This window comes from Echiichthys vipera, assembly GCF_963691815.1.
Source record: "Echiichthys vipera genome assembly, chromosome: 5".
Taxonomy (NCBI): domain Eukaryota; kingdom Metazoa; phylum Chordata; class Actinopteri; order Perciformes; family Trachinidae; genus Echiichthys; species Echiichthys vipera.
In genome coordinates this window covers 21,339,065-21,356,053 of record NC_139830.1, presented here as the reverse complement: position 1 = coordinate 21,356,053, position 16,989 = coordinate 21,339,065, and the positions used below count along the sequence as shown (strand labels likewise).

The 16,989-nt window shown below is 41.1% G+C and overlaps 3 protein-coding genes across 5 annotated transcripts in view; 1 reads left to right on the top strand and 2 right to left on the bottom strand.

Annotated features, from left to right (window-relative positions):
• Window positions 1-491: 491 nt before the first annotated feature.
• Window positions 492-4,225, bottom strand: glod4 (glyoxalase domain containing 4). The gene is made up of 9 exons (XM_083914310.1): window positions 4,102-4,225; window positions 3,918-3,967; window positions 3,677-3,797; window positions 2,450-2,594; window positions 1,764-1,900; window positions 1,581-1,667; window positions 1,370-1,483; window positions 1,205-1,291; window positions 492-1,107 (listed from the first exon to the last, which is right to left on the bottom strand). The coding sequence occupies exons 1-9, from the start codon at window positions 4,189-4,191 to the stop codon at window positions 1,042-1,044; spliced, it is 897 nt and encodes a 298-aa protein (XP_083770436.1). The 5' UTR covers window positions 4,192-4,225; the 3' UTR covers window positions 492-1,041.
• Window positions 4,226-4,761: 536 nt separating this feature from the next.
• Window positions 4,762-7,796, top strand: mrm3a (mitochondrial rRNA methyltransferase 3a; the record flags this gene model as incomplete). The annotated part of the gene is made up of 4 exons (XM_083913297.1): window positions 4,762-5,132; window positions 6,628-6,872; window positions 6,954-7,115; window positions 7,225-7,796. The coding sequence occupies 4 exons, from the start codon at window positions 4,762-4,764 to the stop codon at window positions 7,794-7,796; spliced, it is 1,350 nt and encodes a 449-aa protein (XP_083769423.1).
• Window positions 7,797-8,582: 786 nt separating this feature from the next.
• Window positions 8,583-16,989, bottom strand: part of nxn (nucleoredoxin) — a 58,716-nt gene continuing 50,309 nt past the window's right edge. For 2 of the 3 annotated variants that reach the window (XM_083913725.1, XM_083913726.1), the window contains exons 7-8: window positions 16,389-16,513; window positions 8,583-9,578 (exon numbers count right to left, since the gene is read on the bottom strand). In XM_083913725.1, coding sequence (XP_083769851.1) covers window positions 9,396-9,578; window positions 16,389-16,513 — 308 coding nt within the window. In that variant the 3' untranslated portion in view covers window positions 8,583-9,395. Of the gene's footprint in view, window positions 9,579-15,526; window positions 15,622-16,388; window positions 16,514-16,989 lie in introns of all 3 variants that reach the window. The other variant, XR_014593201.1, reaches the window with a different exon arrangement.

Genomic DNA, 16,989 nt, shown 5'->3' with positions numbered 1-16,989 from the left:
GTATGTTTTCTGAAATTTGGAAAAACCCTACAATTGGTCATTGTATAAAAGAGGGGATTCAATTTGTGGCAGTTTGAGATTAAAAAATACTCCATATTCACCACGGTTGTTTGGCATAATCTGAAGTATTCACAAAATAAAACACCTGATGGTAAGGCAAAGTTTTTTCACTGAAGAGAGGGAATACATTTAGTGACAGGAGAATGACAAAATGTATATCCCCTTTAGACATAAAAATATTTAAAAAAAATAATATACTTGGTTTCAAGGCATAATGTGTGGATTCTAGAGAGGAGATTAAAAACAATACCTGAAGATGAGTTCTCTCTACCAGATGAGCTATCATAGAAACTGTAAAGAAAACTAAACCAACTTGTACACTGGTACACATGGACAAAAACAAACACACACGTGTGAAGAGTTGCATTTATTTCAGACAGATGAGTGACATTATGCATCTTTAACAATGATACGATTCAGTGTAACTCCACCTCATGACTAAACCATTACTACTGCACTGAATGCATATGTCTGTAAACAGTTGGCTCAATACCATGATGCTGCATTTAAAACAAGCTTATGCTGGATTTCCAAACTGACCAAGGGTAAACTGAATGTAACTGGGTTTTGGTCATTTGATTGGCTGCAAATATATCACATTTGTTCTCTTAAAGTAGAATGGCAAGGTATTCGATCATGTTTACCTTTAGTTTCTGTTGTGCACACGCCACCTTTCTCTGAATAAAGATGTTGTTTTTTAATCAATTTTATATCATTTTTTAAAGAATAGGTTGCATCAAATCGATTTTTTGCCCACCTCTCTGACTTATTGATATTTATTGGAAAAAATCCATCAAATTGAACAAGTGGTTCAATTGCTGCCAATGCAACTGTGCCTCAGGGGAAAGTAAATATCATCCTGCCAGCCTTAGGATAAGGCTTTACAGGAACATTTACACCACGGGTGCCTTGTTCAGCAACTCGTCATCACATAAACCGAGGAATCGATGGCGCTTAATTGTCCAGGCAGCCCCCTTCATCTCATGCAGCAGCTTTCTGTCTGTTGTGTTTGGCAAACCATTCGTCACTTTTATCTTCGGCCATAGCCTAAAAAGTTAAAAAGCAGAAAGAGCACAGGCACAGTGAATACCAAACACATATTGCATATTTGATCTAAAGAGGAAAATATTGGAGCAACACTAACCTTATCAAGCAGTTCATTGCCCTTGGGGTCCACCATGGACAGATGCCGGAAAGCCTCATCTCCCACAAAGCAAATCTCATGACCATCCTAAAGCAAACATAGTCTGGTTAATTTTTTTTAGACTAATTTCACTTGATTACAGCATTATAGTGGTAATGCACTTACTGGATCAGCCAAAATAACCACTTCTACTGTGGCTTTTCCAGGAGTGTCCAGGCTGACTAATGGAGTGAGAATTTTCTGATTTTCCTTTTTTATCAAGGCTTCGAGGTCTGGCAACTGTGGAATGTAATACAAATTATTTATGATAAAAACTGTGATTATTTTTCTGCAATATGAACAAACACAAGAATGTATCCATGAAATAATATTTTACTTGCTCCCGTGGGCATGAAAATGCTATTCTCCCAAACGCTGTTCCATGATCTACTGTCCCACCGTTATCCTGAAGTTCCAGTTTACACTGCATTAACATAACACATTAAAGAAAAACATTCAATTAAAGACAATCCTGATTTATTTTCACAAAATGCAATTATTTATTTGATACTTGGCTCACTTGAGTGTCTGCAAATCCCATCAGCACTGTTTTCTTTTCCTCATTCTTTTCCATCACCTTCATTCCCAAGAGCGTAGTCCAGTAGTGGGTCGATTTCTGGAGATCTGATACTCCGAGACAAACCTTCTGCACAGGGTCTGGGGACAAAGGATCAAAGGTTACAGGTGATCAAAAAAGGAAGTAAAAACTAACACATGCAATGCCCAAACAGAGAGCATCCGCCGAATGCTTGTCTCCTTATCATACTGTACTTATTTGTGTGCCTGCTGCTCAGTACTGCATGAAGGATACATTGTCATATGCAATTTTTCATGCACATTGTTGACATGAATTCCTAATTCATGCATTTCAATTTTAAATTAAATTAAGGAAATGTAAACATACAGTGGAGGCTTTAAGACATAGACATGAAGTGGTTAGTTTGTTCAAGTATACTTAAAAGTCTTAACAGCTGCAGATCATAATTATTTTTCATTCAAAATTAATATATATGCTTATGTCATCAGTCCAATGAAGTAAAGACAAGACTATAACTGTAAATACATGTATAATGCTATGAAACTAAGAACCTTTTTGCATTTGTGAAGTAACCCTAACCAACTGATATTTTATATTTCTGCTTTCAGTCATTCATTCATTTTAAAATCCTTTTCATGCAGATTAAAAAAAAGACCTGTGACACTCACCAGTAGAAGGCTGCTCTTTGTCCACAAGGTAGAAAGGATAACCCCCTGGAGCTTGGGTCAGATACAGAGCCTCTCCTACCTCAGTAAGAGGCCACCCCAGACGTTTAGCATTGCTCACAGCCTGGCTCGACTGCAGGGTGAGCCCCTAAAGTGAAAACATACAGGACAAAATACCTTTACACAGCTGCTTTACCCGATATAACACAAGATAGGGGGGAATATTGAATTTGCATTTAAAAACCCCATTATAAACAATTCAAAGCAGCAATGCTGACAATACATTAAAGTACATATTTAAATACATAAAAATAAAATCAAGTACATAGTACAAACATATAAAGTGACAATACTTAAGGCAATGTATTACCCTCTTTTATCAGTCAATAAAAATGTCCTCAAATGGGTTTCTATATACAAATGAAACAATGTATCACACATTATTTGTATTTTGAGACCCTATCAATAAATCCCAGACAAAAATCTTAATTAAAATACCAAAAGTTGTGACAGAATTGCATTTTTTTTGGAATCACTGGTTTGTATCAGCTAATGTTTGATATTTACCAAACATTAGGTATTTATTACATTTTCTCAAGGTATTTAATTAATTTTTAATCTAACTTAGTGACAGTTTCTGTTTTTTTAAAGTTGTAAACATTAACATTCCAAATGTGTCCAAGTCGGATTCCTGCTGCAGTGAATGTGAATGACATCAGTTGACAGGAAGTTAACAAGGACCAAGGCTGTTGCCTAGCAATAGAATTCAATAAGACTTCTCTTTATTGATCCTTCGGGATGAACTCCCGCTAGGAAATTGAATTTCCAGCAGCTTAAAAAAACACGAGGGAGGTATAAAAAAAAAAAAATACAGTAAAGGATGAACGACGAACTGTTAACTAAATAAAATACAGAAAGTATAAAAAAAAACAATAAACAGTAAACAATAAACTCTTAGTCAAATATAGGCTATATGAGGTAGATGTAAGAATACAGGTACAATAAAATTCACGGAAAATGAAATCAGATAAGTTAAATGTAGAGGAAATGTAGAAGATAAAATATGTATGACTGTATATGACAGAAATGAGCAGTAAGATAAAATTATTGCACTTAAGTGGTGGATTGAGTTATTGAATGAAATTCCGTTGCTAGGATATTTATGTTTACAACTTTGAAAAGGTCTATATAACTCAACATGGTGTTGTCTTCCGAAGAGCTCCCACGCACCAAGAAGTCATTCCCAAGTCGATACTCTCCCACGCCATAATTGTATGTCAGTTCAGCAACAAAGTGGTCATCCTCCGGGCCAAAGCCAACCATTGTCTTGCTCCATTTTCCATCGTAGGGGCTGTATGGACACAGGATGAGAGTTTGGTCAGCATTAGGATGTTAAGAGCTCTGTACAACTCTTGTGTGACACGAGCTCTGTGAGTACAAAGTTCAGATGGTTAAGGGGTCTCATATCTACCCATTACATGTGGCTTTGCAGCCTTCCTCAAACTCTTCATGGCGTAAAATCTAAAATGGTCAAGAAGAGATGGGAACATAGTGATTCAATTATATGACAGAAGACAAATTAACTGCGTGGCGTTGTGCACGACACAACTGAATTAATGGCATCTGGCTATTAAATGAAGCTCAGAAAAAAGTACCCTCATGCCCAGGACATCTCGGTAAAACGTGGCAGTTTTGGCCCTGTCACCAACTTTGAAAACAAAATGCAGCGCTCGTCTTAAAGCCATATTTCTTACAGATATGTCAGCGACATGCAGTCTATGGTCAGTGCTGTCTGTGAGTGAAGATCGGTGTGCCGGGAACTATTAAGCCTCCCTGATGATCGATTATTCTGTCGTCGATTGGGGGACAGTAAATGCGGGTGAGAAAAAGGCAGACCTTTCCTGGTTGCATATACAATTCCCGGATATTATGTCAGTTTTTAAAAATAATCTAATAACGTTGTTAAATCTAGATAACATAAACACAACACAACATAATACAATAAAAAGTAGCAAATACAATTAAATCCGTCACTCCCATCCATTCTAAATAATGGTATCACCCAGTCTGTCACATTTTCTCGCGAGGTTACAAGGTGAGCTGAAACTTTGACCGCTAAAAGAAAAAAGAGAAAGAAGGTGACACATTGAAACGAAGATATCATTACTTGTGTAACTCCGCAGTGAATTAATGATTAATCCTTGTCATTAAAATGGATTAATTGTAGATGCTCAATTGTAATAATACCTTCACTGCAGCAGGTGGCGGTAAGCAAGTTATCCCGAGAAGAAGTTACAAGAGAAGAAGACATTATCATGGCAGCGTACATGAGAAGCGTGCTGCGTCTTGTTTCTATTGAGCGAAATGCTTCTCTAACAAGGGGAAGTAGTGTCATTGTGGACTCAAAACGGTACGTACGAGGGCTGAGGAGGACACCTGTCCGAGTGTTGTTCCCCGGAAACGAGACAGATAAAGTCCTCAAGGCTCAGCCAGCACCGGAGCTAAACGCCAAGAGAGAGAAGGAGGCGAATACTTCAGCTACAATCGAGTATCCAGGAGAAAGAGGCGTTTTAAAAGCGAGGAATACTGTGCAGCCATCGACAAAACATCCTCATGTCACTGTTACAACAGATCACATTGATGGAGTGCGCTTCGAGAGGGCTTTCCCTGGAGATAAAAGACTGGCGTGAGTGTGACCTGTATGAAGGGGAGCCTGTCTATGTTCCCTGTGTTCCCTATGTCCTGTGTTCCCTCTGCCTTATGTTCCCTGTGTCCCATATGTCCTGTTCCCTATGTTCTGTGTCCCTTGTTCCCTGTGCCCCTTGTTCCATGTGCCCCTTGTTCCCTGTGCCCCTTGTTCCCTGTGTCCCTTGTTTCCTCTGTCCTATGTTCCCTCTGTTCCCTATGTCCTGTGTTACATAATTCCTATGTTCCTCCAGCCCCTTGTTCCCTCTGTCTTGTGTTCCCTATGTCCCGTGTTCCCTCAGCCCTGCGTTCCCTGTGTTACCATAGCCCTATGTTCCCTATGTCCTGTGTTCCCTATATCCTGCGTCCCCTCTGTCCTATATTCCCTCAGCCCTGTGTTCCCTGTGTTACCTTAGCCCTATGTTCCTTATGTCCTGTGTTCCCTCAGCCCTGTGTTCCCTGTGTTACCTTAGCCCTATGTTCCCTATGTCCTGTGTTCCCTATATCCTGTGTCCCCTCTGTCCTACGTTCCCTCAGCCCTGTGTTCCCTGTGTTACCTTAGCCCTATGTTCCCTATGTCCTGTGTTCCCTATGTCCTGTGTTCCCTCAGCCCTGTGTTCCCTGTGTTTCCTTAGCTCTATGTTCCCTATGTCCTGTGTTCCCTCAGCCCTGTGTTCCCTGTGTTACCCTAGCCCTATGTTCCCTATGTCCTTTGTTCCCTATATCCTGTGTCCCCTCTGTCCTATGTCCCCCCAGCCTTGTGTTCCCTATGTCCTGTGTTCCCTATGTCCCGTGTTACCTTAGCCTTATGTTCCCTATGTTCTGTGTGCCCTCCTGTGTGTTCCCTATGTTCCCTCAGCCCTATGTTCCCTCAGCCCTGTGTTCCCTCAGCCCTGTGTTCCCTATGTCATTTTTTCCCACGTCCTATGTTTCCTCAACTCTGTTTTACCTCAACCAGCTACAGCAATACAATTATGTTTGCACATTAATGTATCAGTAATAATTCAGTAACATCATGTCTAGTAAACACACATTCTACCTGGCTGGGTATTGAGCATAAATACATTTTGGATACTGACCAAAATGTGTTCATAGATTACTGAAAACATCAAATGTCAGATTTAATTTATAATCTTATTTAGTATTTATTTAATCAGACAGTTCCAGATTTATATAAAAAATGTTGCTCCTTTTAGTAACTCATTCGTTGCTGATTTTAAGTACTTAATGTTCAGTGAGGTTACTTGTGTCTACACTTGTAGTTTGTGGTGATATCACTTTCACTCAAGTAAATGGGTAGATTTTAGGAGTTAATAAGAAGCTTTAAGCCATTTATATACATTGACAGCTGCATTTAGCTTTTGAAGGGCATAAGTTTCCTGTAATTCACAATATTTCCCTTATTATTATAGTAATAATAATAATAATCAAATTTGTCATATTCACACCTCCTGCAATCCATCAATGCCTCTCCATCTCCCTTGTCTGTCCATCAGGAGGTTAGTGAGTGTTGCTCGTTCCAGGACGTTTCGGGAGCACCAGGGTAAAATCCTCCTGGAGGGCAGGCGTTTGATCTGTGATGCACTGGATGCTGGAGCCAACCCACAGATGGTGTTCTTCAGTACCCTGAATCATCTCCGAGAGCTTCCCATAGACAAGCTGAAAAGGGCCACGCTAGTCAAGGTCAAGTTTGAAGACATCAAGATCTGGTCTGACCTCGTGGCCCCACAAGGGGTGATCGGTGAGGGTCACATATTTAGTTTTGGTTCATAATGAAGCACAGATACTAGGTTGTTGCTTACTTTGACTTCTTCTTCCTTAGCCATATTTTCTCGCCCGGACCCATCACGGTTGAAGTTCACTAATAGAGGTCATTCAGTGCCATTGTCCCTGATATGCGACAACATCCGAGACCCTGGCAACCTCGGGACTATATTGCGAAGTGCTGTTGCTGCTGGCTGCCATGATGTCCTGCTCACCAAAGGTTTGCTTATCAATTAAAGATGTGAACAAGTGAACGCCACCTCTTGGGAAATATCTTTTCTTTTTTGCTTGTGGTTTTTAAAAATCTGTTTATTTTTTTCCTCCTTCAGGTTGTGTTGATGCTTGGGAGCCTAAAGTTCTGCGTGCAGCAATGGGTGCCCATTTCCGCCTTCCCATCTATCCCAGCTTGGATTGGGATGATGTGGAAAAACATCTCCCTAAACGTGTGACTGTCCATGTGGCTGACAGCAGCTGTGGCGCACACAGAAGTAGAGAAACAACAGACTCACTAGTTAATGTGTCTCACCAACCGTCCAAAGCAGGAGACTATGGCTGGCTCAGCTCAAAGACTAATCACAACAACATGCGCTATGAGGAATACGATTCGGACTCAGATTGTGAAGATGGGGGACTTTCACTTCCCAGAGTGGACTCAAAGCTTTACCATGAGAGCTGGGCTCAGAGCCCCACGGCTCTCGTGATTGGTGGAGAGACACAAGGTCTTAGTGTAGAAGCAGCGCAGTTGGCTGAGAAAACCGCAGGTTACAGACTCTTCATTCCCATCGTTCCTGATGTGGACAGTTTGAATTCAGCCACGGCCGCCAGTATCCTTTTGTTTGAGGGCAGGAAGCAACTGTTGAAACTAATTCAGGCATCTGCAATGAAATCTAAAGCTGCATAGAAGTTTTCCTGATGTTAGCTCTAAGAAACAATATGAGACTTCTGGTGTACTTTTATCATGGTTACCACAGACTGAACCTAAATGATTTAAATTTCCATTCTACATCCTGTCCTGCTAATAATAAAACACTGAGGATTTGTGAGATGACTTTCTGAATTCATGTCAGGTTATCCTATGCCTTGTGACTTTTTTCATTTTCAAATTCTCATGAGCAATGATTTTGTCTGCAAAATGTCAGATCATTTAAAAACTGGTCATTAAAATATGTCCGAGCTGAAAAAAGCATCTTCAATGTCTTAAAAACTAATTTTATCCAATCAGCCCACAACCAAAATACTTTAAGTTTATTACCATAGACAAAAAAGCAGCAGATGCTTAATATACAATAATCTCAAAAGGAAAGGCTGAAATAAGAAATCTTCCACCTCCCTCCTAATAATTGTCATGCACTTCCTAACAGGTTTAAATAGATGCATGCATATTCATTCTAGAAAGGAAAAGACTGATCCATCCCTTATATCTGCAGCCACATTGTCTATGCAAATACGCAGAGCTCTCTACGCTTCCATGCCACCTAGAGTCTGCACATTGACAAAAATTATCTGCCCACTGTCGCCCATAATAAATGCAACATTTGCATTAAGCCCACAAGTCCTATTGAAATATTTCTAACAAAGGAACTGGCGAGTCATTACATTGTGTGAATTTTACATATCCAAGAGCTAACTTTATTGATAGAACTTAAAAGGAGCAAAACTTTGTGCTTGCCAGTGAATTTTTAATGGGTGTGAGAAGTCATGACTGAAGTAACAGAATACAGGGATTTATACATTCAACACTTTTCAAATGCAATGTCTGTGCCTTCAGAAATGACCTGGCCTTTTCATTAGGGGACCTTCACGGAAAATCCTCATAATGACTTTGAGATGAGAACCACCATTAACAACCGGCAAGAGATGACATAACACACACACACACACACAGAAGACACAGGGGTTTTAAAACATCAGTCATTGGTCTGTTACAAGCAAGTCAAATGTGATCTTTATTGTTTGTGCACCTGTTTGTTTTTTTTTTTTTTGTTTTTTTAAATAGGGCCATAAAGGCTTACGGCTACATCCAACTGAGGTTTAGCACATATGCACTACATGTGAATTACAACTGTAAAAATGCATTTTATTCTTTCGCAACATCATTCAGAAACCAAAAGTAACAAAGATCTCTCAGACAAAAACAGAAAGCAAAGAATCATCTGAATAAGTAGGTCCACTGGGTAATTCTCTGGTTTTCTCTAGAGTTCAGAAATGCTATTAAGTGAAAAAAGAAGAAGAAAAGAACAGAATCTCCGTATATATTACTGTAGGGACTATCGTCAATGCAAGGCACCACAGGAGAAAGAGAGGACTCCATGAAGGAAGGAACATGTCTTAAAAAATGTTAAAATGTCAGTAAAAAGTGAGACATCTCTCTAACAGTCTGACAAAGGTGGGAGAGATAGTGAGAGGCTGGGAGAGCTGGGGGTGGCGTAGCAACAGGACAGGGTTCGATGAAGGAGTGAGTCCCATGTAGTACGTCCGATTTTATAGTTGGACTTCCTCTTCAGATGGGCTCTGGTTTGAGCTTTTCAGACAGGAAGTCACAGACAAATTGCTCCACTTCGGCCGGCGTGATCTCCTCTACATCGCGGACATACTTGGCGCGGGCCGACATGTCCAGGATGGTGAGCAGAGGCGCTGCTTCTGGGAGGTTAGTGTAGTCCCGCAGGGAGTCACTCATGTCGTCCTGTGGTGAGAAAAAATATACAGCGATCAGCTGTGATAGCCTATGATGTTACAGTGGTACATTCCTCACATGGATGGATTACTAGAAACATTTTTTTTGCTTTTACTACTATACTATACAGGCTAAAGTGAGTCTACATGGAAATTAGTAAAGCAAACCACTGCTCTGAAAATATTACTTTTCACCATAGTTTTCTTCATTAAGTTTCCTATAATTTTGTGTATAATGTCCTATAGTTTATTCCCAAAGTGAGGGTTGAGACTGCCAAGAGGTTGTAACATAAATCTGAGGGATTAGAAAATAAAGAGGATAGGAAAAACAGATTTCAAACAGGCCGTTTTCTGTTTTTTTAAGACTTTTTTTTCCTAATTTTTTTGTTACCTAAAAGAGAACGCTTCTGAATCACCCCAAGCTCCGGTGCAACAATGTGTCTTTGTGTTGGGTCAAATAAATATTGGCACACAGACAATGAACAGGAAACACTATCATGTCAGCCTCCGTCTTTCTGCGAGCTTTACTCGTTGCCTTGTAAAATAATGGACAGTTTGACCCCTTCAGGTCTCTTTAAATGATTCAAATCAAACAATGTGAGGAGGATGAATCTATGTTTGGTTGAAGTGGACACAAACCGTTGACATATTCAAGCTGACAAGGGGTCCCAAGGAGACGTAGCTTGATTAAAGGGATTGAAGGTCAAAAGAAAAATGCTGGAAACCACTGGTTTAGACAACCCATCTTCATCTACAGCATGACAAAATACAGTATGTGGGAGCGACTTGCTTCTATGTATGGGGGTGGGGTGAGAAGGGCTTTTATAATAGCGGTTGTCCCTGCTCACATGGCATTTGAATTATACTTTGACAAACATGCAAGTCAAACACGGGCTACATTCCAGGAAAGAAGACACTCTAAATTACACATTTCTCTATGGTTCATCAGTTGAGACATGCTTTTGGTGGAGGCAACTAGGACAGCACCCATTACTTAAACTATGCTGCATCAAGATTACCCCATAAAATTCAGAACTGCCTGGCACAATCTTTATTAATACACACTTCTTGAAAGAGAATATGAAACTCTCCTGTCTTCCTGCAGGCAGTCTGCCCAGAGAGACCAGAGAGTTGGTGCATAGTCACATATCCTGCTGTGTGCAAAGACAGGAAGGAACCGAGTGGGGGTCCAACAACATCCCTCCTTTTTTTCAGAAGCTCACTCACATCAGATAGAAGTGTCATCACAGAGCGTTTCTGAATGGCACATGTGGGCAGGAGAAAGAGAGCAGGTCAGAGGTATAAGTTACAAATAGATTGCTGCTGGGTTTGGAGGACATTACACTTTTATTTCTTTGCAGTTATTCTGAAAAAGATTCATCCATTTTCAGCCCGAGGCTTGATGTCACCTTTCACCCTTTAACAAGTCAGGATTACAACTCCTGTAGGCACAGGTAACAGACTGAATTGCTGGCAGACAGCAACTCTCAAACGAGCTTGAAAGGGCAATCAATTATTGACACTGAATAAGAAATCACACCCTTTTGGAATTCAGCTACAGTTCCAGCCGGGAGTGCCTCTGGAACTGGTTTTCCTACCTTGACAGAGGTCCATTATTCTTGTCATATCTTCTCAAAGTCAAACCGATTTCACAAATTATGTTTCGTAAGGTCACACAGTTCACTTGTCGATGAGCACAGCTACTTGACACATTCTCCTCTCCTCAACAACAACATGACCTGATTTCCCCTTAGCTTAGTTTGCTGGCTTCGAGGGAGACTCGCAAAGATTAAAGATCAGTTTCATATGGAAAAGATTATGTTGAAAATGCAGAACTAACAAGAAAGGGCCAGAGGGTGGCACTGCAACAGAGATAGATTTGGACTTCTCATGGAGGCAGCGCCTCTGATGTTAATACTGTTACTGATTTATGTGCCAATGTGAGTTTTATCAAAACAAAGTCAAAGATAAAGCCACTTTGGGTGGATTTCCTGCTGCATACAACGTTCAAGCATTCTCCTCTTTCAGGCCTCTTTGTTGTGTCTTCCTTGTTATCAGAAGATCTGCAGCTATTTTTGCTAAATGGATCAAACCACACAATCAGCTGACAGACTTCTCATTGAATAGCCTGGCTTTGCTGCTACCTAAAAAGGACAAGTATGCCAAGATGAAGTCTATGACCTCTTCTTTGCAAAACTGCTAACAGATGGAACAGATGGGTTCAAGTGTGGTATTTTGTTGTAGGCAGAGCTAACATCCTCTGAATGGAGCGCATTTTATGACGCCGCAAATCACCATACATTAATACTCACAGATGTAAGCTCTCACTAAGGACAGTGTTGTTGTGAGTGAAATACTGCCCGACTCTCCTACTACAAATTTTGCTTTGCATGCTCTTTTGCAGCCATACTTGTGAGGATTATAGATCATATGGACACAGTGTAAAGAAACCGCAAAGAAAAAAAAATCCACAATCTGTCACTGTGGCCTTTCCAGCCTCGCCGATATGAGGAGATGTAATCTCTGCATCAGTCTTCGCCTCCGTAGGAAGTCATGAATCTCCTTTTGTGTGGCTTCTCTGCTTGTGTAAACTGCTTCTCGTGAGGTGCAGCCATTCCAGAGGCCCCCCTGTCCTTTGCAGCTCAGCTCAGAACAAAAAAGACAAAGGGCCTCTCTGCTGCAGCCCGCACTCACAGCTGTGATAAGGCTCAGCGTGTGTTTACCGTGTGAGGAACCTGCTGGGCCGTGTCGGGCTTATTCTGATTATTGATGCACTGTGGCATTTCACAGACGCTGGCCATCTGATAAGGCCTGAACTGATAATGATGAACGAACCTCCCCACAGGCCTCTGAGCCGGGGCTGCGTCCATATCACTGGCCAGCTGCGATGTCTTAAGGAGAAGTCATGATTGTGAAATGTTCTCAACAACAATTGCTCTGTAATTGTTAATGTTGTTTAAAGTGAAAACATATTTGTCTGCTGTGTCATCCCATATGTGTGAGAAACAACTGAAGAACATCTTGAGTTACGGGAGGTACAACACTTCCAGCCCAAGATAAAAAATAAAGTGAGGAAAGTGCAAATTATGTCCATCTACATAAAAAAGAAAATACTAAATTAAATTTAAAAAAGTCAGATTTATTGAGCTTTAAAGATACAGCCAGTTAACAGTCAATCTAACCTGTTTTTCCCTTTTGAGGAAAGAAACAATAAATGTTCAATGTGTTTATAATGAAAAATACTAAAAGGATAAAGAGCATAAAGCTAATATCATGCTAACACAATCATAGTGACAACATTAACATTATGTGTAGCATGTGTAATGTTTACCTTGTTCACTGTCTTAGTTTAGGGTGTTACCATTTGCCAATAGGGTTTAGGTTGCTAACATTTGCCAATAAGCACTAAACACATTAGATTTGCAGATATTTGGACATAAAAGTATTGAACAATTCTGACCTGATGATGGCGCTAGACTACCCTTTACTGGATCCCCAGTTATTATAATTCATCTTGAGGGCATGGATGTCTGTAGGTAACACATTGCTTACAGCAATGCAAAGCTGCATAATTTCACATTTGAGAGCTGGAGCATCCAATTTGTGTGAACTTCATGGTGGTGCTAGAGTAATACTCCTCAAAATCATGAGGATTAATCCACTGGGCACAATGAATGAGTGTGCCAAATGCTATTGCAATCCATCCGATAGTTGCAGAGATGTTTCATTCATAAATGTGAACCTAATGGTGGCGTCAAAGAATCTCTAAACATGCTGGCCGCCATCCTCTGGGAACCATGAACATCTCTACAAAATCTCATCCATCTAATAGATGTTGAGGTATTTTAATTTGGACCTTAGCAGAAGACAGACTCACCGTATTGCCATTCCTAAAGCCACGCCGCTCACATGGCTAAAATATAATATGTATTGAGCTTTGCACTCAATAAAGCATGGGAAAGTTGAAGATTAGAATCACTGCTGCTTGCCACAGAAATCTGTTAAATTCTTAAATGACTGGATAATACCACTAGAGTTCATTTCGCATGCAATGGCCAGTACACAGCAGAAATGAAAGAACAAAAGATCTTTCATGCGTTTATAAAATCAGTATGCTGCTCTGTGGTGTGTGTTTTTTTTCAGTTGGGTAAGAAGATCCTGTGTCACTCTGCTTCAGCCTGGCCTCTCCCCAGAGAGACTGCAAACATACTGCTGTCTCATGGACACAGAAAACCCAGCAGCTGGCCTGGCAAAGAGCGTGCGACTAACAGGGCTAACCCAGGCCAAGGTGCAGGAGTCTGAGCCCAGAGCCTGGAAGATCCACTCTCTAAGCGCCTGAAACGGGAAGTGATATCTGACCGTGATTCCGATCTGGAAGTGAAACCTGGTGATTTCATAGGCAGTTAAGCAAGAGCCAGGAAATTATACCTGGGCTGCGTGGATGTAAAAATATCTGTCTCAGCATGTGCGCCACAGGGGAAACAAGGCGAACGCAGACTGCAGCTACAGTATAACACAAGAACGCTTCTGAATCACTCCAAGCTCCGGTGCAGAAATGTGTCTTTGTGTTGGGTCAAATAAATATTGGCACACAGACAATGAACACGAAACACTATCATGTCAGCCTTCGTCTTTCTGCGAGCTTTACTTGTACACACGTCAGTGACATTTCAAGGCTGATGAGGGACCTTGGACGGACACACACACACACACACACACACACACACACACACACACACACACACACACACACACACACACACACACACACACACACACACACACACACACACACACACACACACACACACACACACACACACACACACACACACACACACACACACACACACACACACACACACACACACACACACACACACACACACACACACACACACACACACACACACACACAGTAAGATAGTTAGCACATGTGCAAGCCCCCACAGCCACGAAACCTGAGCTGGCCCTGGGTGTGTGTGACGTGAGAAACAAGCGTTGTCGTCCTAGACTGCTGGGCAGAGAGAACAGTGAGGAAGGAGAGCTGGTGGACAGAGGGCATAGAGCAGAGAGCAGGGGAACAGTGGAGAGGTAGCCAATCAAGTAATTATGTCTGCCGCTGCTGCTAACGCCACCAGCTCTGTAAAGGTTGAGACAAAACAACAAGAGAACACAAAAGTTATGGAAAACTTCAGAATCTGGCGGGACCACGTGGGATGAGATGGAAGGATTATTTGGACGCAGTCTCAAAGTCTGCTGGCACACTCTGGGTCTATCCATCGTGATAAAGGCACCAGGTTGAATTCTGGGTCATGGATATGGTTGAGGATCAGTTACATTTTTTGAATTTTTAGATTATTTATTTGGCAGTTTTTCAAGCCTTTATTATAAAAAAGGACAGGAAATGGTGTGAGAGAGAGAGGGGCCACAGGTCAGAGTCAAACCCGCGGCCTCTGCCTCGAGGACCGACTGCTCTAACCACTCAGCCACCGGCCGCCCCTGTGTATCACTCTCAACAATGGCCAATGGGCAGATACACACCAGGGACTTACAATATGTGATTAGAGCCTGAGAGATAGATTGGCTGGGCAAAATATGGGCTGATATGAGCTTCATACAGTTATACTAGTATTGGTGTAACAAATACAGAAATACATTACATATGTTGGAGGTTTTTCGTTGTTACTGTTTTGTTACATCATTTGTTTGTTCATTTTCCAAGTGCTAAATGTCCCGCTCAGTATATATCTTGCTCACAATGCTTTTACAACCAAAGTTAATGTGGCTTGAATCAATATTTTCTTATCTTATGGATCTCATGGATCGCTCATTGTGGCAAACCTGCTGAAAATGATAACAGGACTCTGCAGTTCTAAACATCTCAGTATCTTTTAGCTCATTTCGGTTTTCTAGCCTGCATCTTAACTGTTTTGTTCACTCTCAACCAGCACCTACCTGTGCAGCACCGAACAGCAGAGCAGACCAACACAGTCATCGAGTATCTGGTGAGCATCGCGGAGCATTTAGCAGCTAAAGAGCCAGGTATGTTTCTGAGGAGTTAGTGGAGACCAAAAGCAGAGCTTAAAAAGAGTTAATATTACATTTGCGAGGTGGCCAGGAACACGACTTAAAATTAATTGTCCGCTGGAGAGCTCAACTCTGACAAGCAGGTCCCAACCAATATGGTTTTTGGTTTATGATACTGATTTTAGAGAGGAAAAAAATTCACAGTTATCAATTTCGCGGCCGATATAGTGAATTTTTGAGCTGGAGTGAAAATAGACCTTTTCCATGTGGATTATGAACCGATACCCTGAAGGCTGGTTTCCTAAACAAATAACTTTATATATATTATTAAATGTATATATATTTAAAACGGCTCTATTCCTGAAATCAGGCATTGTGTCAAAGAACTTTAAGCCATGTACATTTCTCAATCAATTTAATCAAAATGACACCATTATATGCCAATTCTGATATGTTTTTGAATAATATGACCAATATTAGTTTGGCTGAAGTGTACTTGTTTAGTAAATTAAACATAAAATTAAGGAATTCTAATTAGAAAAGATTGATTATGTTACATGTTTATGTGAACAACGGAATACTGGCCGATAAATTGTTAGCAGATTTGTATCGGCCCCAGAACTCCAGTATCAGTTAGGCTGATTATATGTCATAACCAAAGCACACTGCCAAGCGCAGCACAACAAACACTCACAGATGAGTTAATGTATGTCGCACAAGAACAGACCCAACCTCAGCTATGCAAGCTTGTGTGAAATGACATTTTACTGTCTCGGGTGGGTTATCTTACCTCTCCAGCCACGAAGAATAGCAGCGGCATCTCCTCCTCCTTGGCTTTGTACTTGGCCATAAGCTTCTCCGCAATGGGCTGAATCAGCTCCTTGGCTGGCTCCAGTTCACCTTCCTCCTCAGCGTCTGAACAAAGCGGAAGAGAAACACAGGAAGATGTTAAAAAATATGAGGGGAAAAAAGCCACCTGGGAGAGGAAAAACACACAGGTGAGTGAAATAGGAATAGCAACGGAAGTAAAGATGCCTGGTGGACAGATGAGTGAGGACATGAAAGTAAGGGTACAGATGGTCTTTTTTAAAATCCAGTTTGAAAGCAAGAGACACCAGCGTGGTCTCAGATTTTGAGGGTCACCGCTCTCCAACTTTGGCATTTAGTCCTCAGTCCTCACTAACTGTCCTCACTACATCCATGTCAAAGTCAGGTTTCAATGCTATTCACAAACCTCCTGCATTTTGCTTCTTTGCACCTTCTGTATTAGCATATAAATAGATAGATAAATACTAAATCATTTCCCACAGACCTTTGGACCTTTCAACACTGGAAGAATTTTCCACAGAGTCTGACATTCAATATGCTCCACATAAATGCCACTCCATTCA

What these genes read in the sequence shown, in the direction of transcription:
- glod4 (XM_083914310.1), bottom strand. Translation starts at nt 4,191, where the DNA reads ATGGCTTTAAGACGAGCGCTGCATTTTGTTTTCAAAGTTGGTGACAGG. An exon ending in CAAAGAGCAGCCTTCTACTG is followed by an intron (nt 1,901 to 2,449) that starts GTGAGTGTCACA and finishes CTTTGTCCCCAG; the next exon opens with ACCCTGTGCAGAAGGTTTGT. An exon ending in TGGTTATTTTGGCTGATCCA is followed by an intron (nt 1,292 to 1,369) that starts GTAAGTGCATTA and finishes TGTTTGCTTTAG; the next exon opens with GATGGTCATGAGATTTGCTT.